Source organism: Myotis daubentonii, chromosome X (genome assembly GCF_963259705.1).
Source record: "Myotis daubentonii chromosome X, mMyoDau2.1, whole genome shotgun sequence".
Taxonomy (NCBI): domain Eukaryota; kingdom Metazoa; phylum Chordata; class Mammalia; order Chiroptera; family Vespertilionidae; genus Myotis; species Myotis daubentonii.
In genome coordinates, this window is record NC_081861.1 from 7567591 (window position 1) to 7587854 (window position 20264).

Below are 20264 nucleotides of genomic sequence, written 5' to 3' on the forward strand. Positions count from 1 at the left end.
GACGTGCAGGGCAAGAAGGGAGGCCTTTCCGGCCTCGGCACTCTCACCTTCTCGGTTGGCCTGCAAGGTGGAAGCTTGGCTGAGGTTGGAAGGAGCTTCATCCATCAGCACGTCCTCTTGTGATTCATCCTCTCCACTTCTGCTCACTGAAGGTTACAGAGCAGAGCCTTCACTGAACAACAGAGGACTCCCCTTTCCAGATTGGGTGTGCCTAAAGTAGCTATGTACACCCAGCAGACATCCTTTTTTTTGGATGAGGGAGAAGACCTAGGTTCTCTTGCTTTTGACTATCTACTTGAGCTTGGCCAGTCACTTTACCAGTCTGAGTCTCAGTTTCCTCATCTGTAAAATGGGATGATCACACCTGCCTTGCCAATTCCACTAATTGTAAAACCACAGAGGATAACGGGTGTAAAAAAGCCTTGTCAAATTTAAAAATACTTGTCTACTTCCACTATTCATCTGATTTCTTTCATCAATAATAAAAAAAAAGTAACACATACACCCTTGGAGCCAGGTGACAGTAGGGTACTTAGCCGTTTTCCCTCTCAGTGGTAAAAAGGGCTACCCTTAGGGAATGATCATTTTTTGTTACACTACTGAGACTCAGAGGCAGAAAGCCCCTGAATTTTGCTGAAGAACTGAAAGGAAAGCACTTTCTCACCCTACAGCCTTTATAGCCTACTCTAGGCTTCCATGAATAATAAACACTCTTAATGTGCCTGATGTATCATCTATACTGTTGGCCACCCCCACCACCTCCCCCACATAGGCAACACTTCAGACCCACCACAGGTCTGTTGATGGATTGTGAATTTTTCAATTGTAAGACAGTCAACATCAAGACAAGCAGCAATCTAGGCTGGCTATGAGCCCTTAGGCAGAGCTGAGCAAGCAGATGATGAGAAAAAGGGTCCTCCCAAGAGAGACTGAGGCAAAGGAAGAGGCTTTACTCAGTTCTGGGGCTCTCACCTATAATTGTACTGTTCCCAGATCCGCCATCCCTCTCAAGCAACTCATCTATCAGGTCCTCCAGCTCATTCTCAACCTGGAGAGAAATAGAACATATATAGATGCACACAAGTCTATCATTGTGCTAGCACTAAAACCCTAAAAAAAAGCCAGCAAGGGAGCATGTATTTCTAGGATAATGTATGACAGAGGTGTTATATAAATACCACACACTTGGTGGTGCTAAGAGCACAGAAACTACCACGTACTGCCAATCCACACTCAGAATGTCCTTCAAATGGATCCATCCCAGCGATCTGAGACCAGGTTAGTCTTTATACTATCCAGGAATACATGCAGCTCTCCTTAGAACTAGCAGCTTAGGACTGTAGGCCCGATTTCTTACCACTGCTACCAGCTCCAGAAATTACAATGCTTTCTTTAGGGTTGTTATAAGACTATTGTTTGAATACCTCAGTGAGAGCTGGTGCTATAGGAATGGCAGTAATGTTAAGGAGCTTCCATTAATACCAGAGCCAAGTAAATCAAAGACCCTGGGCCCAAAAGCCAGCTCTCTACATCAACATTTCACCTGTGCCGAAGTTTTCTTGTTGGGATCGATTCCATATCATAGTACATAGCATCCTGCCCTCCCCCACCCATCATTTAATACAATCCAAATACATTTACTGAGCATCTACTAAGTACATAATCTGTGCTCCTTTACAAAGCAGACAGCATTGCAGCAAGGATCTAAAGTACTCACCCACCCACATCACTTGGGGGTTTTGGTTCAGCGCCGCAAAAGGGGTATGGTGGGTGATCTGCCTCCCTACCTGCATCTCTTGTGAACTGAGCACCTCAGGCTGCCCAGCAATCACCACTGAGTCGGTTTCAGCCTCCCCATCCATGATATCCCCATCTGCCACCTCTGTCTGAGTGACATCATGATCCTCCTCCTGCACTTCTGCTTCCCCAGGCTCGCCTGAAACAATCAACCAACCAGCAAAATAATCAAAGGGTGCTTATGTGCAAGGCACCATGAGGCAAGCGTGAAGACAGTAAGGTCCCTTCCCTGGGCAAGTTTACAAGTTCTCAGAGAATAAATGAATGGGTGACAAAGGAAAAGACAAGGCTACGTGTGAGGACAGCCAAATAAGGCTGCAATTTTAAGCAATTCTTTGTGGGGCACATTCCCACGCCACTATGACAGATCTCTGGAAGGCCAGCAAGTTCCCAGGGAAACAATACCAAGCCAGAACAGTTGTGATGCCCATAAAACAACTATGCCCACCCTGCCAGCACTCCAGTCCATTTGCTCCGATTCCCTACCTGGGTCCTGCTGGTTGCTATTGGAGTCCTGAGTAGCTCCTTGGGCATCCTGCTCAGCTTTGGTCTTGTTAGAAGCACTCTTGCTGCCAAAAAGGCTACTGGGCTGGTTCACAATCCGGGAAAGTGTTTCCAAAGGCTTCAGAGCAGCATTGACTGTGTTGGCCATGTTGGGACTGGGATAAAGGAAAACACAGAGATGGAGTGAACACAGAAATCCATACTAAAAGGCAACAAGGCTCACCATAGTACAATTATCCCAAAAATGGGGCATGGAAGGTACAAGGCGAGCTTGGGACATACTGTTGTCCTAGAAGACACTTAAAAAAATTAATGAGGTCCTTACTACAGGCCAAATTTGAGATAATCTGAGCATCAAAAAGAATGATTGTACTTATAACACATTAATCATAAAAAGAACCTATAACAATGCCAGCTAATACAAAGGAATAAGAGAATCAGAAAACCATCATTTTGCAACCAGCAATGTAAATGATTTAGGCAAGGCTCACCAATGAATGCTAAAATTATTGAGTTAAAAATCTTCAGGGGAAAAAAGGGGTCATTTGTAATATTTTTAACAATAAAGATTAAAAAACACACCAAAGAAATGAGCTACAGCAAGTGACAATGAAGTAAACCTTTAAAAATCTTTAGGGCACAGGGTATTCACATGATCTTCATGAGCTCAAAAGCATCACCTCACAGATAACTTATTGATACAATGATACAAAGGGAAAATGTAACCTTTAACTATGTGATCAAACTTAGCATCACCAATAATAGGACAAATTGGCATTACATGTCTCCTGATGTGATACACTGAGAAGAACAAATATCACCTATATACTACTCTTGCCATAAAGATGCAATTAGACAAATCCAGATTATGGGATTCTATATAATGAGAGGAATATGCTAATTAGCTGTTACACCCTGAGGTACAAGAGGGCTGCAGGGCTGCAGAGAGCTGCAGGAGGGGGCAGGGCAGCAAGCTATGAGGGGGGGAGGGGTAGCTATAGGAGGGTGGGGCAGGGGGCGGAGAGTTTACAGGAGGGTGGCAGCAACCTACTGGCTACAAGCAGGCAGCAGAGAGCTAGCTACAGGACAGGGCAGGGCAGCAAGCAAGCAGGAGGCGGAGAGCTACAGAGAGGGCAGGGCAACAAGCTATGAGGAAGGTGGAGCGGAGAGCTATAGGAGGGCGGCAGCCTCCTACTGGCACATGGATTCGTGCGCAGGGCTACTAGTATTACTATACAACAGTGGGCCTCTGGAACAGTCAAGTTACCATAAAAAATAAAAAACAAAACAAAACAAGGAGCCTGTGACAACCAAATGTCAACTGAGTGATGCTCACTGGATCAAAATGCTCTCCTCTGGGCTATAAAGACATAACTGGAATAATTGGGGATGTCTGAATATGAAAAATAGTAGAGGCCCAGTGTACAGATTTGTGCACCGGTGGGGTCCCTCGGCCTGGCCTGCGGGGATCAGGCTGAAACCAGCTCTCCAATACCCCAAGGGCTCCCAGATTGTGAGAGGGCCCAGGCCAGGCCGAGGGACCCCATCGGTGCACAAATCTGTACACTGGGCCTCTAGTATGCATATAAGATCTTTGGTTAATCTCTTCCTGCCCTCCCCCCTCTTCCCTTCCCTCTGAGATTCATCAATCTGTTCCATGTTTCCATGCCTGTGGTTTCTGCTCCTGTGTGGAGTGTCTGCCCCCTGGTGGTCGGTCAGTGCACACAAAGCTACCAGTTGGCCAGTTGCTTAGGCTTTTATATATACAGATACTGAATACTATCATATAAGGGAATGTTTGTTCTTAGGAGAACATGCTACAGTATTCCGAGGTTAAGGAACAAGTTGTTTGCATGAATTTCAAATGATTCACCTCCCATTCATCTCCTGAAAAGGGCATGGGAGGAGGTGATTAAAGAAAACAGAACTGGTTAGTCTAGGTCAGGATAACCAGACTTTCCCTTTTTAACTGGGGCTAAATCATAGAAAAATGCCTGCTAGTAATATAGAAGGAATGATAGAAATTAGAAAGCTCCCCAAAGAAATTAACTGGTGTATGCAAAGATTATCAACTGGCATTAAGAACATTAATTAAGTATATAGTTGATAGGGAACTAGATATTTGTATAGTGCCAAAGTAACAAGAACACAAATTATACAATAAGATGTACACCATCTATGATATATACTAGCCAATAATATGTCATGAACAACAGCAATAAAATAAAGATTTAAAAAATGAATTAAGGCCCTAGCTCAGCCGTGGGCAAACTACAGCCTGCGGGCTGGATTCGGCCCGTTTGAAATGAATAAAACTATTGAAAAAAAAGACCGTACCCTTTTATGTAATGATGTTTACTTTGAATTTATATTAGTTCACACAAACACTCCATCCATGCTTTTGTTCCAGCCCTCCGGTCCAGTTTAAGAACCCACTGTGGCCCTCGAGTCAAAAAGTTTGCCCACCCCTGCCCTAGCTGGTTTGGCTCAGTGGATAGAGCATCAGCCTGCAAACTGAAGGGTCCCAGGTTCAATTCTGGCCAAGAGCACATGCCTGGGTTGTGGGCTCGATCCCCAGTAGGGGGCATGCAGGAGGCAGCCGATCAATGATTCTCTCTCATCATTGATGTTTCTATTTCTCTATCCCTTTCCCTTCCTCTCCAAAAACAATAAAAATATATTTTAAAAAAATAAAATAAAATAAAAAATGAATTAAAAACCTTTGTTAGACTAGAGTTACAAGGGATACAACCAGAGGTAATGTAAGGTCTATAACTGAATTCTGGTTTGGACAAAAATTTTGAATTTAGATTTGGGCATTAGATAGGATAAAACTTTATTTACACAGAAAGGTAGATACTAAAAAAGAGCAACAAATAAACAAAGAAAAACAGAAACAAAAAACAAACCCACCCCACCTAAGGTTTCACAATAGCATGTATAGTTTTATTTATGTATGTGAAGAAAACCACTGGCATCTGGGTGGTAGGAATATGTCTATTTTCACTCATCTGTATTCTTATGATACACATATAATCTTATAATAAAAGGTTATTTTTACTTATTTTTTAAAAAATATTTTGAGACTTTTTTTTTTTTTTTACAAAATATATATATTTTATTGATTTTTACAGAGAGGAAAGGAAGCAGGATAGAGAGCTAGAAACATTGACCAGCTTCCTCCTGCACGCCCCCCTACTGGGGGATCAAGCCCGCAACCAAGGTACAGGCCCTTGACTATAATTGAACCAGGGACCCTTCAGTCCATAGGTCGACGCTGTATCCACTGAGCCAAACCAGTTAGGGCAAAGGTTATTTTTATTTTTTTAAAAATATGTTTTATTGATTTTTTACAGAGAGGAAGGAAGAGGGATAGTGAGTTAGAAACAATGAGAAACAATGAGAGAGAAATATCGATCAGTTGCCTCCTGCACACTCCCTACTGGGGATGTGCCTGCAACCAAGGTACATGCCCTTGACCAGAATCGAACCCGGGACCCTTGAGTCCACAGGCTGATGCTCTATCCACTGAGCCAAACTGGTTAGGGCGCAAAGGTTATTTTTAATTAAAGAGGGGAAGCTTGGGAAAAAATTTAGTGATACAGTCCAACTCTTGAGTTTCCAGTAAATGAGAAAACTAAGGCCTAAAAACAGAAAGTGCTGTGCTTAAAAGCCACAATACTAAGAACTCAGGTTCCCACCTACACCCAAACTTTTCCTATCACACTGGCTGTTCACTACTCAGCTGGCAAGAAAACATGAATTATTAGGCAAATGGAGAAGCAAGCCGCATGATTAAAGAGAGGGCAAAAAGCCTGGGGCTTGGAAATGATTTTACCTGGACAGGTCCAGGCTGTGAGGCACTCTGGCCAAGTCATTAACCAGTCCCTTCTTCAGGAAGAGTCGAATGATATTGTTCATGCCATTGTGCTGGGTCTTGGCTGTGGCACTGCTGTAGAAGCTGGACGTGGAGGGGCAGGACTCCATGATAGTACTGATGATACACATCACTGCCTGAAGCCTGGGAGAGAAGTTTGACATCTCTATCATGTGAATATAGTGTGTTCTTAGTCCACATCTTCACTATCTTGCCTCAGATAACCCTCTGTGTTCTATTACTTCCTAAAAGTAACAACTAAACAGATGAGAACTTACTCCTTGGGTGTTGGCATTCTTCACTCTTTAAACGTAATTTAAAAAATAAGATTGGATAACCTGCTCTTGCTTAAAGAATGAAAATAGTCCTTTGTTTTCTCTAAGTTGTTTACCCACCTACTCCAAATGTAATCAGTTTGAGAGAACCAGAGAATATACAGTGCTGCTATAAACAGAACTCTTGTTCAAATGCAAGAAATCCAGTGGGCCAAGAATGAAGTAAGGGGATGATGCTGGTCACCAGCACTAGATCAGGCATGAATTTTACCTGGCATGTTTCTCTGTACTCTCAGCCATAGCCAGTGCCCGTCCCAGGGCTGCTTTTACTTCATTCACAAGGGCCACCTGGGCATCTGTGCCACTCCCTGCAGCAGCCAGGCTTGCGAGGAATAGGCGGGCCAGGGCAGGCGTGTCCTTGTCTTCTGCATTCTGGGTATGTGGGAGGAGGTGGTCCAAGACAAAAGCTAGCACACTGCAGTCCTGAAAAGTCATTAAGCATGACATTTACTCACAAGCACAGTTATGCCATATCGTTTGTAAACCAACAAGGTACACTCACACAGAGTTGATTCTTGAAGTCACCCAGCCAGATGAGAAAACCAGGCTTAAAGGTACAAGCTAAGTGAGTAGCAAATCCAGATTTTATGCTCCCAAGTTTCATTCACATCTTCATTTAGATGTTACTTGGCATTTCTTAAAAACATTTTTATGTGTGATATTTAAATAGAACTGTTCATAGCAAACCTGTAAGAGTTAATGCAATCCAATATTTTCCCGATTTAACAGATGGGCAATAAGAAGTCCAAAGAAATGTGACTTGCACAAAGAACTTAGTCAATGGCAAGGATTCAAATCTTGATTCCTAATTGAGTGCTATAATCCTTTCACTATTCAATTGAATTACAATATTACCGACATCTACGATGTGCCCAGAACCCTGGGCTAGAAATTGGCAGGGTCTGAATGAGAAATGGCACAATCATAGATATGGATATGCAAAAACATTTAATGCAGGGTTACTTAAAATAGCAAAAAAGGCCCAACAACAGGGAAGAAAATAGAATTAGACTTTTCCCTCTAACAATGATGTATCCCCCAATATTTCCTTATCTTAAAAAGAAAACTTAGTTCTGCTGCCATTCAAGCAGATTTTGGATTAAAATGCACTGATGATTTTGGGACCAGATAAGATGATTGCCGCACAACTAAATATACTAAATTGTACACTTTAAAATGCTTAATTTCATATGAATTTTACCTCAATAAAAATGCAGCGAAGAATTCTAGAGTCAGGAAAATTAGATAAGGTGGCCTTCTAAGACACCTATTAGAATTTAAAAAATTTCCCAGTAGTGACTAAAAAGTTAAACCATTTTCTGAATAAAAGTGTAAATAATTTTGTGACATCTCTATTAAGGGGAGCAACGCCAACAACCTTTCAGTGCTGATAAGAGGATTATCAGTAACACTAGAGGCCCGGTGCATGACATTCGTGCACTGGTGTGTGTGTGTGTGTGTGTGTGTGTGTGTGTGTGTGTGTGTGTGTGTGGGTCCCTGAGCCCGGCCTGCACCCTCTCCAATCTGGGAGCCCTCAGGGGAGCTCTCTCCAATCCGGGAGTTTCTGCCTGTCTTTGCAATCATATGAGCGAATTGTCTGAGACCCTAACTCAGTTTGGTTTGTTGCTCACAGAATAATAGAGGCATTTTTACCCCCTTTGCTTCATTGGTGGAGATTTCCTGGAAGTTTTAGGATATCTTCCCTTTAATTTGTCCTAGACACTCTGATTTTACTTACGTCTCTCACCTTTGCTTTCCCTCCATCCCCCACCACAATAGTAACTTGCTCCAGGCTCACTTCAGTGATTCTCAACCTTCCTAATGCAATAATTTTATGGTTGGGGGTCACCACAACATGAGGAACTGTATTAAAGGGTCGTGATATTAGAAAGGTTGAGAACCACTGCTAGTGTCTAGGAGATCTGTCTACCACCAGAACTATGATTCCCAGCATTCCTGGTGCTCCCCACGATCTTGGTTTTCCCTTCCTGCTCTGTCTCTGTCCCATGGCCTCCCACTCTGCCAAGTCCTCCAAGCCACCAGCTCTCCCTCTCTGCCCTGTCTGGTGGCTTAGGGAGTCAAGTTCCCAAGCTGCTCCACTCTCCGCTGGCTCTCCCACTCTGCTCTCCGCCCGGTGGCTTGGGGGGAACAACTGAGGGAGCCATGTCCTCCCAAGCCACCAACTCTCCCACTCTGTTCTCCACCCGGCGCCTGTGTATGCAAATTAACCCACCACCCTTGACAGCTTAATTTGCATACTTGCCCCTGATTGGCTGGTGAGCATAGCAGAGGGACGGTCAATTTACATGTTTCTCTTTTATTATATAGGATTTGTAAAGCACCTATGAGTACCCAGTACCAGTGGGTTACTTGGAATATATTAAGCAGATACTTAATAAATTTGCAACTCTTTTTGCACAAGTAATGCTATTATAAATTATAACTACAACTTGCATAAATGAGTAAAAACTTTGAAATAAATGCCATGTATATTTAACACATATATTCCATAAAGAACTCATATACAAAATATATAAAAAATTAAATAGAAAACAAGAAGACTTAAACACTTCATATCCAAATGGCCAATAAAGACAGGGAAATTTTAATGATAATGCAATACCATCACAAACACACTAGAATGGTTAAAATAAATAAAAATAAATAGGAAAAATACTGAGTAATGGCAATCTGAACGCCCACACATATGCTGTGCCGAAACAAGGTCCCCTTTATGAAAAAACCTCCTTGGGCACCCCTTTACATATTTGAAAACATGATACAGTAGCTTTTCTTTTTCCCCCCTAAGCATTTGCTTTTCTTTCTTCTTTTAAAAAAATATTTTTATTGATTCCAGAGAGGAAGGGAGAGGGAGAGAGGGAAACATAAATGATGAGAAAGAATCGTCAATTGGCTGCCTCCTGCTCACTCCCCTACTGGGGATCGAGCCCACAACCCAGGCATGTGCCCTGACTGAGAATCAAACAGTGACCTCCGGGTTCATAAGTTGATGCTCAACCACTGAGCCACACCAGATGGGCCATGATATAGTTTCTTAAAGTGCTCTCTCACTTGAAAAATGTAACCTGAAGATAATTCTCTATCAGGATATCCTATCTAATAAAAGAGAAACATGGTAATTGGCATACGACCGCTACCCTTCCCATTGGCTAATCGGGCCATATGCAAATTAACTGCCAGCTAAGGTGGCGGCTGGCAGCCAGGCAGCTTGAAACTAACATGAGGCTTGCTTGCTTCAGTGACGGAGGACTCCAACGTTCCCCGCCTGCCGCTGCAGGCCTCTGAGCTGCAACTCTAAGCAACTATGTAACAAATATGGAAGCTAAACAAAACCCTAGAAACCTACTTTAGTCCACCGGGCTTCAGCCAGCAGGATCGCAACATTGTAAGCAAAGGCCAGAAACCTACTTTCAGCAGCAGAGGCCTAAGAGCTGGAGCCAAGACTCAAAGCTAAAGCTGGCCCAGAATAAAAAAAGAAAAAGAAAAAAGGAGCAGTTGGGAGCTTCAGTCACCCCCAGCCTGAAAACAGCCCTCAGCCCCTCACCCAGACTGGCCAGGCACCCCAGTGGGGACCCCCACCCTGAAGGGTGTGTGACCAGCTGCAAACAGCCATCATCCCCTCACCCAGGCTGGCCAGGCATCCCAGTGGGGAACCCCACCCTGATCCAGGACACCCTTCAGGGCAAACCAGCCGGCACCCACCTGTGCACCAGGCCTCTACCCTATATAGTAAAAAGGTAATATGCCTCCCAGCACCGGGATCAGCGGAGCCGTGAGGCCTCCCAGCACTGGGATCAGCATGACGGGGGCAGCGCCCAAAGCCCCTAATCACCCTGCGGCTCTGTGTGTGACAGGGTGCAGCGCCCCAACCCCCCCTTCCCCCCACGGGCCCTGCTCTGTGTGTGATAGGGTAGAGCCATAACCTCCCCATTGGCCCTGCCCTGAGTGTGAGCGTGGCGGCGCTCCAACCCACTGATCAGCCCTGCTCTGTGGGTGATAGAGGGCGGCGCCCCAACCCCCACCCCCACGGGCACTGCTCTGTGTGTGATGGGGTAGAGACATAACCTCCCCATCGGCCCTGCTGTGAGTGTGACAGTGGCGGTGCCCCAACCCCCTGATCAGCCCTGCTCTGTGCGTGACAGGGGGTGGCACCGCAACCTCCCCATCGACCCTGCCTTGAGTGTGACAGGGGATGGTGTCCCAACCCACCAATCGGCCCTACCCTGAGCGTGACTGAGGGTGGCATCGCAACCTCCCGATCGCCCTGCTCTGAGCATGATCAGGGGCTGCACCTAGGGATTGGGCCTGCCCTCTGCCACCCGGGAGCAGGCCTAAGCCAGCAGGTCGTTATCTCCCGAGGGGTCCCAGACAGCGAGAGGGCACAGGCCGGGCTGAGGGACCCCCCTCCCCCCCGAGTGCACAAATTGTTGTGCACCGGGCCTCTAGTATAAAATATGACTTGTATTACTAATACTATTATTATTACACTAGAGGCCCGGTGCACAACAATTTGTGCACTCGGGGTTGGGAGAGGAGGTCCCTCAGCCTGGCCTGTGCCCTCTCACAGTCTGGGACCCACCAGGAGATAATGACCTGCTGGCTTAGGCCTGCTCCCGGGTGGCAGAGGGCAGGCCCAATCCCTAGGTGCAGCCCCTGATCATGCTCAGAGCAGGGCCGATTGGGGAGTTGGGGCACCGCCCCCTGTCATACACAGAGCAGGGCGATAGGGAGGTTGTGATTCCACCCTCAGTCATGCTCAGGGTAGGGCCGACTGGGGGGTTGGGGCACCATCCCCTGTCACACTCAAGGCAGGGTCGATGGGGAGGTTGCGGCGCCACCCCGTCATGCACAGAGCAGGGCCCATCAGGGGGGTTGGGGCTCTGTACCCTGTCACACACAGAGCAGGGCCAATCAGAGGGTTGGGGCTCCGCACCCTGTCACACTGATCCCGATGCTGGGAGGCCTCGCTGCTCTGCTGATCCCAGGGCCAGGATGCCCCTCGGCTCCCCTGATCCCTGGCCTGGAGGCCTCTCGGCTGCTGATAACCATGGCCTGTAGGCCTCTCGGCTCCGCTGATAACTGGGGCCTGGAGGCCTCTCGGCTCCACTGATCTCTAGCCAGGAGGACTCTCGGCTGCTATTAACCTGGCTGGGAGGCCTCTCGGCTCTGCTGATCATGGGTCCGGGAGGCCTCTCGGCTCCGCTGATAACTGGGGCCTGGAGGCCTCTCGGCTCCGCTGATCTCTAGCCAGGAGGACTCTCGGCTGCTAATAACCTGGCTGGGAGGCCTCTCGGCTCTGCTGATCATGGGTCCGGGAGGCCTCTGGACTCCGCTGATCACCGGGGCTGGGAGGCCTCTCGACTCCGCCGATCACCAGGGCTGGGAGGCCTCTCGGATCCACTGATCGCGGGGCCGGGAGGCCTCTTGGCTCGGATGATAACCGGGGTTGGGGGGCCTCTAGGCTCTGCTGATCGCGGGGCTGGGCCGAGTCTCGCCTCCCTGATTGCGGGGCTGGGCCGACTCTGGCCTCCACTGATCTCGGGGCCGGGAGGCCTCTCGCCTCCGCTGATCCCAGGCCCTGAGGCCTCTCTGCCCTGCTGCTTCAGGGCTGTTTGGCTTCGCTCTGCTTGGAGCCTGAGTATGCAAATTAACCGCCATCTTTTAGCTTCTATAATTAAAACATTGTATCTTTTGGAGTTGTTGCTTCAGGAGCTCAGAGCCCTGCAGCTGCGGGGATCCTTGACTTTCTCCATCGCTGGGGCAACCAAGCGTCCTATTCTCAGCTGCCTGGCTGCCAGCCGCCATCTTGGCTGACAGTTAATTTGCATATCTCCCTGATTAGCCAATGAAAAAGGTATTGGTCGTACGCCAATTACCATTTTTCTCTTTTATTAGTATAGGATCTGGTATCTTTGCATAGATGTGAGTACATCTGAAAGCTAAACACCAATATTCTTATATGTTTGGTTTATTCTACTGTCCCCTAGGCGCTTTTACTTAAGTGAACCACAGGATACCTCTCAAATTCCACATTTTCTCTTCAAACCATTTCTTCTAACATAAGAGGAAGAAAAAAACATGAAATATCTGAGTCCTTGATTTCACCTTTGCCCTCCAAATCTAATTCTTGTCCATTTCTACCTTTAACACATCTCTTCAACTACCTCCCCAACACCCACCAACTTCACCAAGATCCAGTATTACCTAGATTATACTGAGTCAGATTCCTAACTGCTCTCTCTGATTCCAATCTGGCCTTTTGCAATTTCTACAGTGCAGACCAAGTGATATTCCACAAAACAAATTAACAAATTGCAGCAACTCACTCCCTGCAGTGAGCCTGATGGCTCCACATTATGGAAAAAAGGCATCGCTCTTTAATGTGTCTTGAGAGGCCCCTGCCTCTCTTATCATTGGGCTAACATGCATAGGTTTCTAGTAAAGCATCTAACACAGCAGGTGTCCAATGACAACAGTATAAAGTCTTAAGCAGAAGTTGCAAGCATTACCTCTTTGATCAGCTCAGACTGGCCCACAGTGTAGCTGTAGTTGGCAATCAGGGTAGCTATACCAACATAGGACCTCACCAACTCTGCCAGAAGACGAAGAATAGTGGAGGTGGGCATTAAAGGTTTGCTGCCCTTAACTTTCTGTTTGGCTTCTTCAGAGGCTCGGTCCCCTTCTTTATCTTTTTTCCCATCTCGAGACTCCTCTGGAGTTGAAGCTGTTGAGAAAGAGCCAAACACCAGTTCAATTCCACACTGAAATATTGGTGAGAACAAGCCTTCAGTGGAAAGAAAACCACTTCTCCACTTTAGGTCACTAGTACAACTTGAATGCCCTTCTCACTGCACTGGAAGGACAGAAAGGTCGAACGACCCAGGTCTCAGACATGGTCTTTGGATATAGTACATCAGGGAGGCTTTGCTCAACTGTTCATACATCGTCCACCACCTTCCCTCCTCTTATATATAACCTTAAGCTCCAGAAATATTGTACTAATAGCTCTCCAAATATGCCTTGTGTACTCACTCATTTACCTCTTCCTTCCCATGTCTGCTTAGCACACATTTACTTATCTAGCTCAGCTAAAATGCTGATTTCCTCTATCTCATCCATGTAAGTTGCTATTACATCACGTGCCCACCATACCGCATACTAGCATGCCTCTATTCCAGCAGTTAATGACGTTACATCATGATGGTTGCTGGTTTCCCTCACTAGAAAAAATTCTTTAAGTGCAGGGGATGAATCAGTTTCATTTTGATGTTTACTATAGTCTGCTACATAAAGGACATAATGCCTCAGCTGAATAATATTACTATCACCCATACTATAGATGGGCAGTAAGTCTACCAAAATGAGCTAACCAATATTTTACCAGTTAATAGCCTTTTAAAAAATTTTCACTATTAGATATTCAGTTTAATGTCTCCTAACTTCAACCTCAAAGATCTTTCCTATCCAAGGAGAAGCGTTTCTTGAAAGGCCTCATTAGAATTGCTTCCACATGACATTTCTCTAATTCTTGGTGAGTAGCCAATGGACTCTGCTGGGGGCAAGAATCCACCATAAAGCTAGAACACTGCCATTGGCACCAAAGCTCTATAAGCCAACATGGAAGCCATCAAAAAATATATACAGGATTATTTAAAGAGTACAACGAAAGAATATTACCATAGCAATCATTACTGGGTTAGTTAAGTCACAGTTCCATTAACTTTAGCATGTAGAAACTCTTTATTTACAGAACACTAAACTCAACCTTGAGAAAGCTCACTTAAACAAGTAAACTTTAAAATTATGCATGTATTCTCTGACTCCGTCAAGAAATTAGAACAAAAGAGGGAGAAAAAAAACCCAACCATTACCTTCTTGGGATGCCCCAGGTGTGTTTGTCTCAGTAGAAGAACCATCTGTAGCAAAGACCTGACTCTATGGAAGAAGAAAACTCATGAGCCATTATTAATTTCAAAGATAACTATCCCCAAATGGCAGGACTTCTTCCCAGGGTACTGGGAATGCTACATATTCTCTTTGGCTGATCTTTTAACCACTTATTCTCTCCCCCACTCTCTCCATTCCCGCACATGCCATTATAATCTGTGGGAAGTCATCTTTATAAATAGTGACTGGGAGATTGGAGGAAAAGAGGAGAATGAAAAATGAATTAAGAAAACATTTCCAACCCAAGGAATGAAAAGAAAATCCCAAAGACACCCTAATTTTATCTTCATTTTTAGGCAACATATAATTTACAGATAGATCAAAATTAATACCTTTTACATTTCCCTGGCATAACCCTAAATACTGAGAACACACAAGTATTGGAAAAGGAGAAGGAAAGTAGGAAGTTGGAACTGACTTACATTAATGGAAAAACTTGACTGTGTATCAAAATCACTGCCCTGCCGAGTAAGTGACCGGTACTGCTGGTATACATCATCACCCATATCTTGCAGGAGCTGGCCAACCTCTTGGGTCATACCCCCAGGTTTAGGATCAGATTTGTCAGCTAGAAAAACAAAATAAAACAAAACAAAACTCTTCTGTAATTGTGCAATGGTAATACCTATTTGGTAGCTTGGACAATTCCACTCCAAGTTGCCATAATTGTTTATATAGTCATATTGCCAGACATAGTACAGTAAGTCCTCACTTAATGTTGTTGATAGGTTTTGTGACTTTCAACAAAATGTTAATAAAATCAATTTTACACAGGCTAATTGATATAAACATTAGTAAAGTTCCTAAGGCATCTTATCAACATTATAATGAAATGACTTTGAGGACCTGCTGTGTAACCAAGACAGCATGGCTGAAAGCCTCATTCTATCACTAACTAGTTTTGTGACCAGAGGCAATTTACTTTGCTCACTTTCCTCAGCTGTCACTCCACTAAGCTTAAATTAACATACCTAGTATTACCAGGATGTCTAGTGTAGTGGGAAGGTCAATCAGTGGTTTTAAATTGTTGAGTGTTTTTTTGGGGGGGTGGTATAAGATTGGTTAAAGATTCTGTGCACGTAGAAGCTAGGAGCTCTACATCAGAATGCTGTGTGGATGAAAAGCACCAAAGATCCACATTTTCTTGACTTATTAAAGGCAGTGTTCATCACTTTCTGGCAATCCCGTGGGACCTATCAAATAAGTATGTCCTGAATAAAACCCAGAAAAATCTTACTGGAATGAAATCTTAGGTTCAAGCAATCTACTCATGTGTTTCCCAGTAATTATAAGCAGCATTTTAAGTAGGAATAAAGATGGACTGAGAAGGTGGTCTCAAAGGTCAAGAAGCCTAGCTGTATCTTCTAATATTGTTCCCAGCTCCTTTGAGTAATAACGATGTTTTGTTTCTGAGAGTGAACACATTAAGAGACTACCTGGTATTTTATTTTTAGACTAGAGGCCTGGTGCACAAAAATTAGTGCACTTGGGGGGGGCCCTCAGCCCGGCCTGTGGCCTCTCGCAGTCTGGGACTCCTTGGGGGATGACCACCTGCTGGCTTAGGCCTGCTCCCTGGGGGGATCGGGCCTAAGCTGGCAGTCAGACATCCCTCTGGCAGCCCGGGAGCCCTCGGAGGATGTCCACTTGCCAGCGGGGAACGGGCCTAAGCTGCAGTCAGACATCCTTAGCGCTGCTGAGGAGGCGGGAGAGGCTCCTGCCACCACCACTGTGCTGGCAGCCGTCAGCCTGGCTTGTGGCTGAGCAGAGCTCCCCCTGTGGGAGTGCACTGACCACCAAGGGGCAGCTCCTGAATTGAGCGTCTGCCCCCTGGTGGTCAGTGTGTGTCATAGTGACCAGTAATTCCTAGTTGCTCTGCTGTTATTACATAGGATAGAGACCTGGTGCACGGGTGGGGGCCGGCTGGTTTGCCCTGAAGGGTGTCCCGGATCAAGGTGGGGGTCCCGCTGGGGTGCCTGGTCAGCCTGGGTGAGGGGCTGAGGGCCGTTTTCAGGCTGGCCACGGCTGTGGGCTGGAAGCAGGTATCTGGGATTTATTTATCTTCTATAATTGAAACTTTGCAGCCTTGAGCAGAGCAGGGCAGGCGGGAAGCTTGGCTTCCTCCATTGCCAGGAGCAACCCAAGCCTCCTGCTCTTCCAGTTCCATGGCAGCTGCCATCTTAGTTGGGTTAATTTGCATATTCACTCCTGATTGGCTTGTGGGCGTGTCTTGTGGGTGTAGCAGAGGTATGTGTCAATTTGCATGTTTCTTTTATTAGAGTAGATTAGATAGATATTTTTAATTGATTTTTTTAGAGAGAGGAAGGGAAAGGGAGAGATAGAAACCTCTATGTGAGAGAGAAACAACAATCGATTGAGTCTGAAACCTGAGCATGTGCCCTAACTGGGAATCGAACCAGTGACCTCTTGGCACATGGGATGACGCTCAATCCACCAAGCCACACTGGCCAGGCAAGACTTCTTGGTATTTTATTTTCAACTTGCTAACAAGATGCTCTTATCTTTTTAATCACTGTTCATTTTCCCCACTGGATGGGATGTACTTTCTTTCATATCACGGAACTCTGGCAATCCCATTTTTATCATTTAATACTTCTTCCAGAAAACACATATTTTAAGAAACTTCCCTACAGGCCCCACCTCCACCAGGTCAGATGCCTCGCTCTAGGACTCACCACTACTTCGGCATCTGTCATACTACATTACTATTAACTTATTTAGAGAAGGGCACTGTGTGGCTTATTTATCTTGATTCCCAGAGGATGGGCATACAGTGAGTATTCACTAAGGCATGAACTGGTTGAAATGACCCAGGCAAAGTGCTCAGTTTCCTCTGGTGGGCTAGCTACATACCTTCCTCTGGAGCATGGTATGCAGCCAGGGCATTCAGCATGTCGTAGATCACTTCCTTGATAGTATCAGGAATGACAGGCAGTGGTGAGGGTTTCAAAGGGGTTGTTTTCACCAGTTGGACAGCATTAGGACCTTTAATTCTAAGATTCTCAAATTCATCATCTGAAGCTAAGCCAAAGTGAGACAGAAAAATTAATCAATAGTGAACTGGTACCTACATTTGGTTACTGATAGAAATTTAGAAGGGGGCTTACATAACATATAAGCTTGGGAAAGGAGGTAACTTCCAATGTTAAAGCAGCCTATCCGAGTATCTGCCTTTTACCTTCCCCAATTACCATAGGATTTAATACAGCTGTAGCAAATGGTAAAAGAGCACAGGCTTTGGAGTTGGGGAGACTTGGTTTTAAAATCCAATTCTATTACAAGATCATGGCCAAATTACTTCCAAGAAACCTCAAATTTCTCATTCTTGAAACATGAGGATTAAATGAGACCATACATGCCCAGCACAGGGTCAGGCACACTAAGGTACCCCAAAATAATTAGCCCCCCCACCCAACTTTTTATTTAAAAACAAACAAAACAAACAATCCCCAACCCTACAGAAACATTGAAAGATTAGTAAATAAATATCCATATACTTTTCATGTAAAATCACCATTTGTCTACCTCTAAATATATCTAACCATACACCTAACATCAGAGATATTTTCCGATATAACCATCATAACACCCAGGAAATTTAAAAGATACAATTATATTATATAACAACTAGAGGCCCAGTGCATGAAAATCATGCACTGGAGGGGCGGCTCCCTCAGCCCACCTGTCTCCTCTCACAGTCCGGGAGCCCTCAGGGGCAGGAGGCGACCGGGCAATCAGGGGAAGGTGACACCCCATCACACCTCTGCTGCTGCCACTGCTGGCAGCGCAAGCCTCAGCCGGCCCTGGTTACCTGCGCCTCGTGCAGCCGGGCAGCCACCATCAGGCTGGCGGGCTGAGGGGACTGGGGGTCTCTGAAGGCAGGCACGCGGAGCAGCAGGGCCTGCCTGCTGCCCCGGCAGGGCTGAGGGGACTTGGCCCTGCCATCTTGTGGCAATGGGCACCACCATCTTTGAGGGCGGTGCAGTCAATTAGCATATTCCCTCCTTATTGGTTGTGGGTGCCGCCATCTTTGAGAAGGCATGAGGGTCAATTAGCATATCCCCCTCTTTAATAGATAGGACAGTCAGTATTCAAATTTCTCCAAATCTCTTTTATTTGGTCCACCACCCCATCAAGGTTGTTGGGGGTTATCTCTCTGGTCTTTTATCTAGGAGATCCTTGAATTTTTCCACTTTCAATATATTTATATTTTTGGAAAAGAATCTAGGCCAGTTTTCTTATAGAATGTCTCACAATTTATGTCTAATTGTTTCCTCATAATTAAATATAGGCCAAACACTTTTGGCAAGAATATACTGAGGATACTGTATACTTCATGCTGTATCATGAGTCATTTATCTGTTTGTTCCTCAACTATCATTCAATCTATAAGCCATTCACTGTATGTAAGCCCTGCTGCCACACTAAGATGAGTTCTTGAAAAGCAAGGACAATCCTTGGTATTTCTCCCAGAGATTACCAAAGGACAAGGACCTATTGAAGTACCACTGAACTGACTCACATGATCAATCAGCCAATGTCCCAAAGCTTGCCTAAGGAAGCTTTCCAAGTTACAGATCTCTTTGAAGAAAATTTCTGGGGTTATGCTAGGCCATAGACCTCAATGTCTCAAAAGGCCAGGAAAATGGGAAACTTACCAGTTCCTGAGCCCCGAGGGGCTGGAAGGGCAATGCGGATACAGCAGTTGGCCACTTCTGTGAAAATGTCTGGATTGCGGCATGCAGCTGGCCCAAGGACACGAAGGATATAGTTGATCTCCCGAGAGCCGAGGCTGCCAGATACAACACCAGAGGTAGTGCTACCAGCTCCACTTGTAGCTGCTGAACGAACAACCTAGTAAAAAGAGGGAGAAACACTGCTGATTAAAGACCACTTTCTAAAAGTATAATTGCATTCAAGGAAGAGTTTCCAAGGATTAAAATACTAACCAAGCTCTGCCTCAAGACAGTGAATAACAGATTTAGATTTTTGGGAGAAAGATAAACTTGGTCTTTTAAGTCCCTTCACAATTCAAAAATGTGGCTTACAAAAAAACAAAAAAACAAAAAACACAGCATTCAGCATATCCCAAAATTATAAAATATTAGACCAGATGGTATATGATCTTTTAGATAAACTGGGAAATTTATCTAGACCACTGATCATTCATCCAAATTATGGCTCCCACATTTAAGTGCCAGCTCGTAGCCTTCCTAAAGGCTGTCCTAATTCTAAACTGAATGGTTCAAACCCTAAAAATATATAATATTGATATCCACTCAGTGTATAAGAATAAAATTAAAGATTTTCTTTATACCTCAAAGCCAATCATCCATTTCAGATAATGATAGCCACAGGAGATATCAAACTATATTTATGGATTGTTTGCTTTGATATCACAGGGCTTAGATACCTATTATGGTTTTGCTCATCTAAAAAAAAAATGACTCGTCAATCATGGAAAACAGAGGAAAGTATAAAGAAAACAAATTATATTGTGTTTCCCAATATCTATTTCTTCATGAACAATGTTCACAAAGATAAACGTCTTTTGGAATCTTAATGGTTTTCTTACCAAACTGACCATGCTCTTTAGTTTGGCATATTAATCCCTATATTTTGTCTGTCAGGCTGCAATTATAAAACAATTCTTACTTTTTAAATACAGAAAAGTATAACTTCACTATAAAAAATGTGCCACAATTTATTTATCCAGCCCTCTGCTGGACATTAGATCTCTAGTTTCTTGATATTACAAGCAATTC

The 20264-nt window shown here is 44.8% G+C and overlaps 1 protein-coding gene across 2 annotated transcripts in view; it reads right to left on the reverse strand.

Moving 5' to 3' along the window:
* Window positions 1-20264, reverse strand: part of HUWE1 (HECT, UBA and WWE domain containing E3 ubiquitin protein ligase 1) — a 150475-nt gene that overhangs the window by 28251 nt on the left and 101960 nt on the right. For both annotated transcript variants that reach the window (XM_059679143.1, XM_059679142.1), the window contains exons 43-53: window positions 19158-19353; window positions 17353-17520; window positions 14904-15049; window positions 14406-14469; window positions 13044-13258; window positions 6725-6936; window positions 6140-6322; window positions 2284-2456; window positions 1788-1936; window positions 973-1048; window positions 48-146 (exon numbers count right to left, since the gene is read on the reverse strand). In XM_059679143.1, the coding sequence (XP_059535126.1) occupies window positions 48-146; window positions 973-1048; window positions 1788-1936; window positions 2284-2456; window positions 6140-6322; window positions 6725-6936; window positions 13044-13258; window positions 14406-14469; window positions 14904-15049; window positions 17353-17520; window positions 19158-19353 (1681 nt within the window). The remainder of the gene's footprint in view (window positions 1-47; window positions 147-972; window positions 1049-1787; window positions 1937-2283; window positions 2457-6139; window positions 6323-6724; window positions 6937-13043; window positions 13259-14405; window positions 14470-14903; window positions 15050-17352; window positions 17521-19157; window positions 19354-20264) is intronic.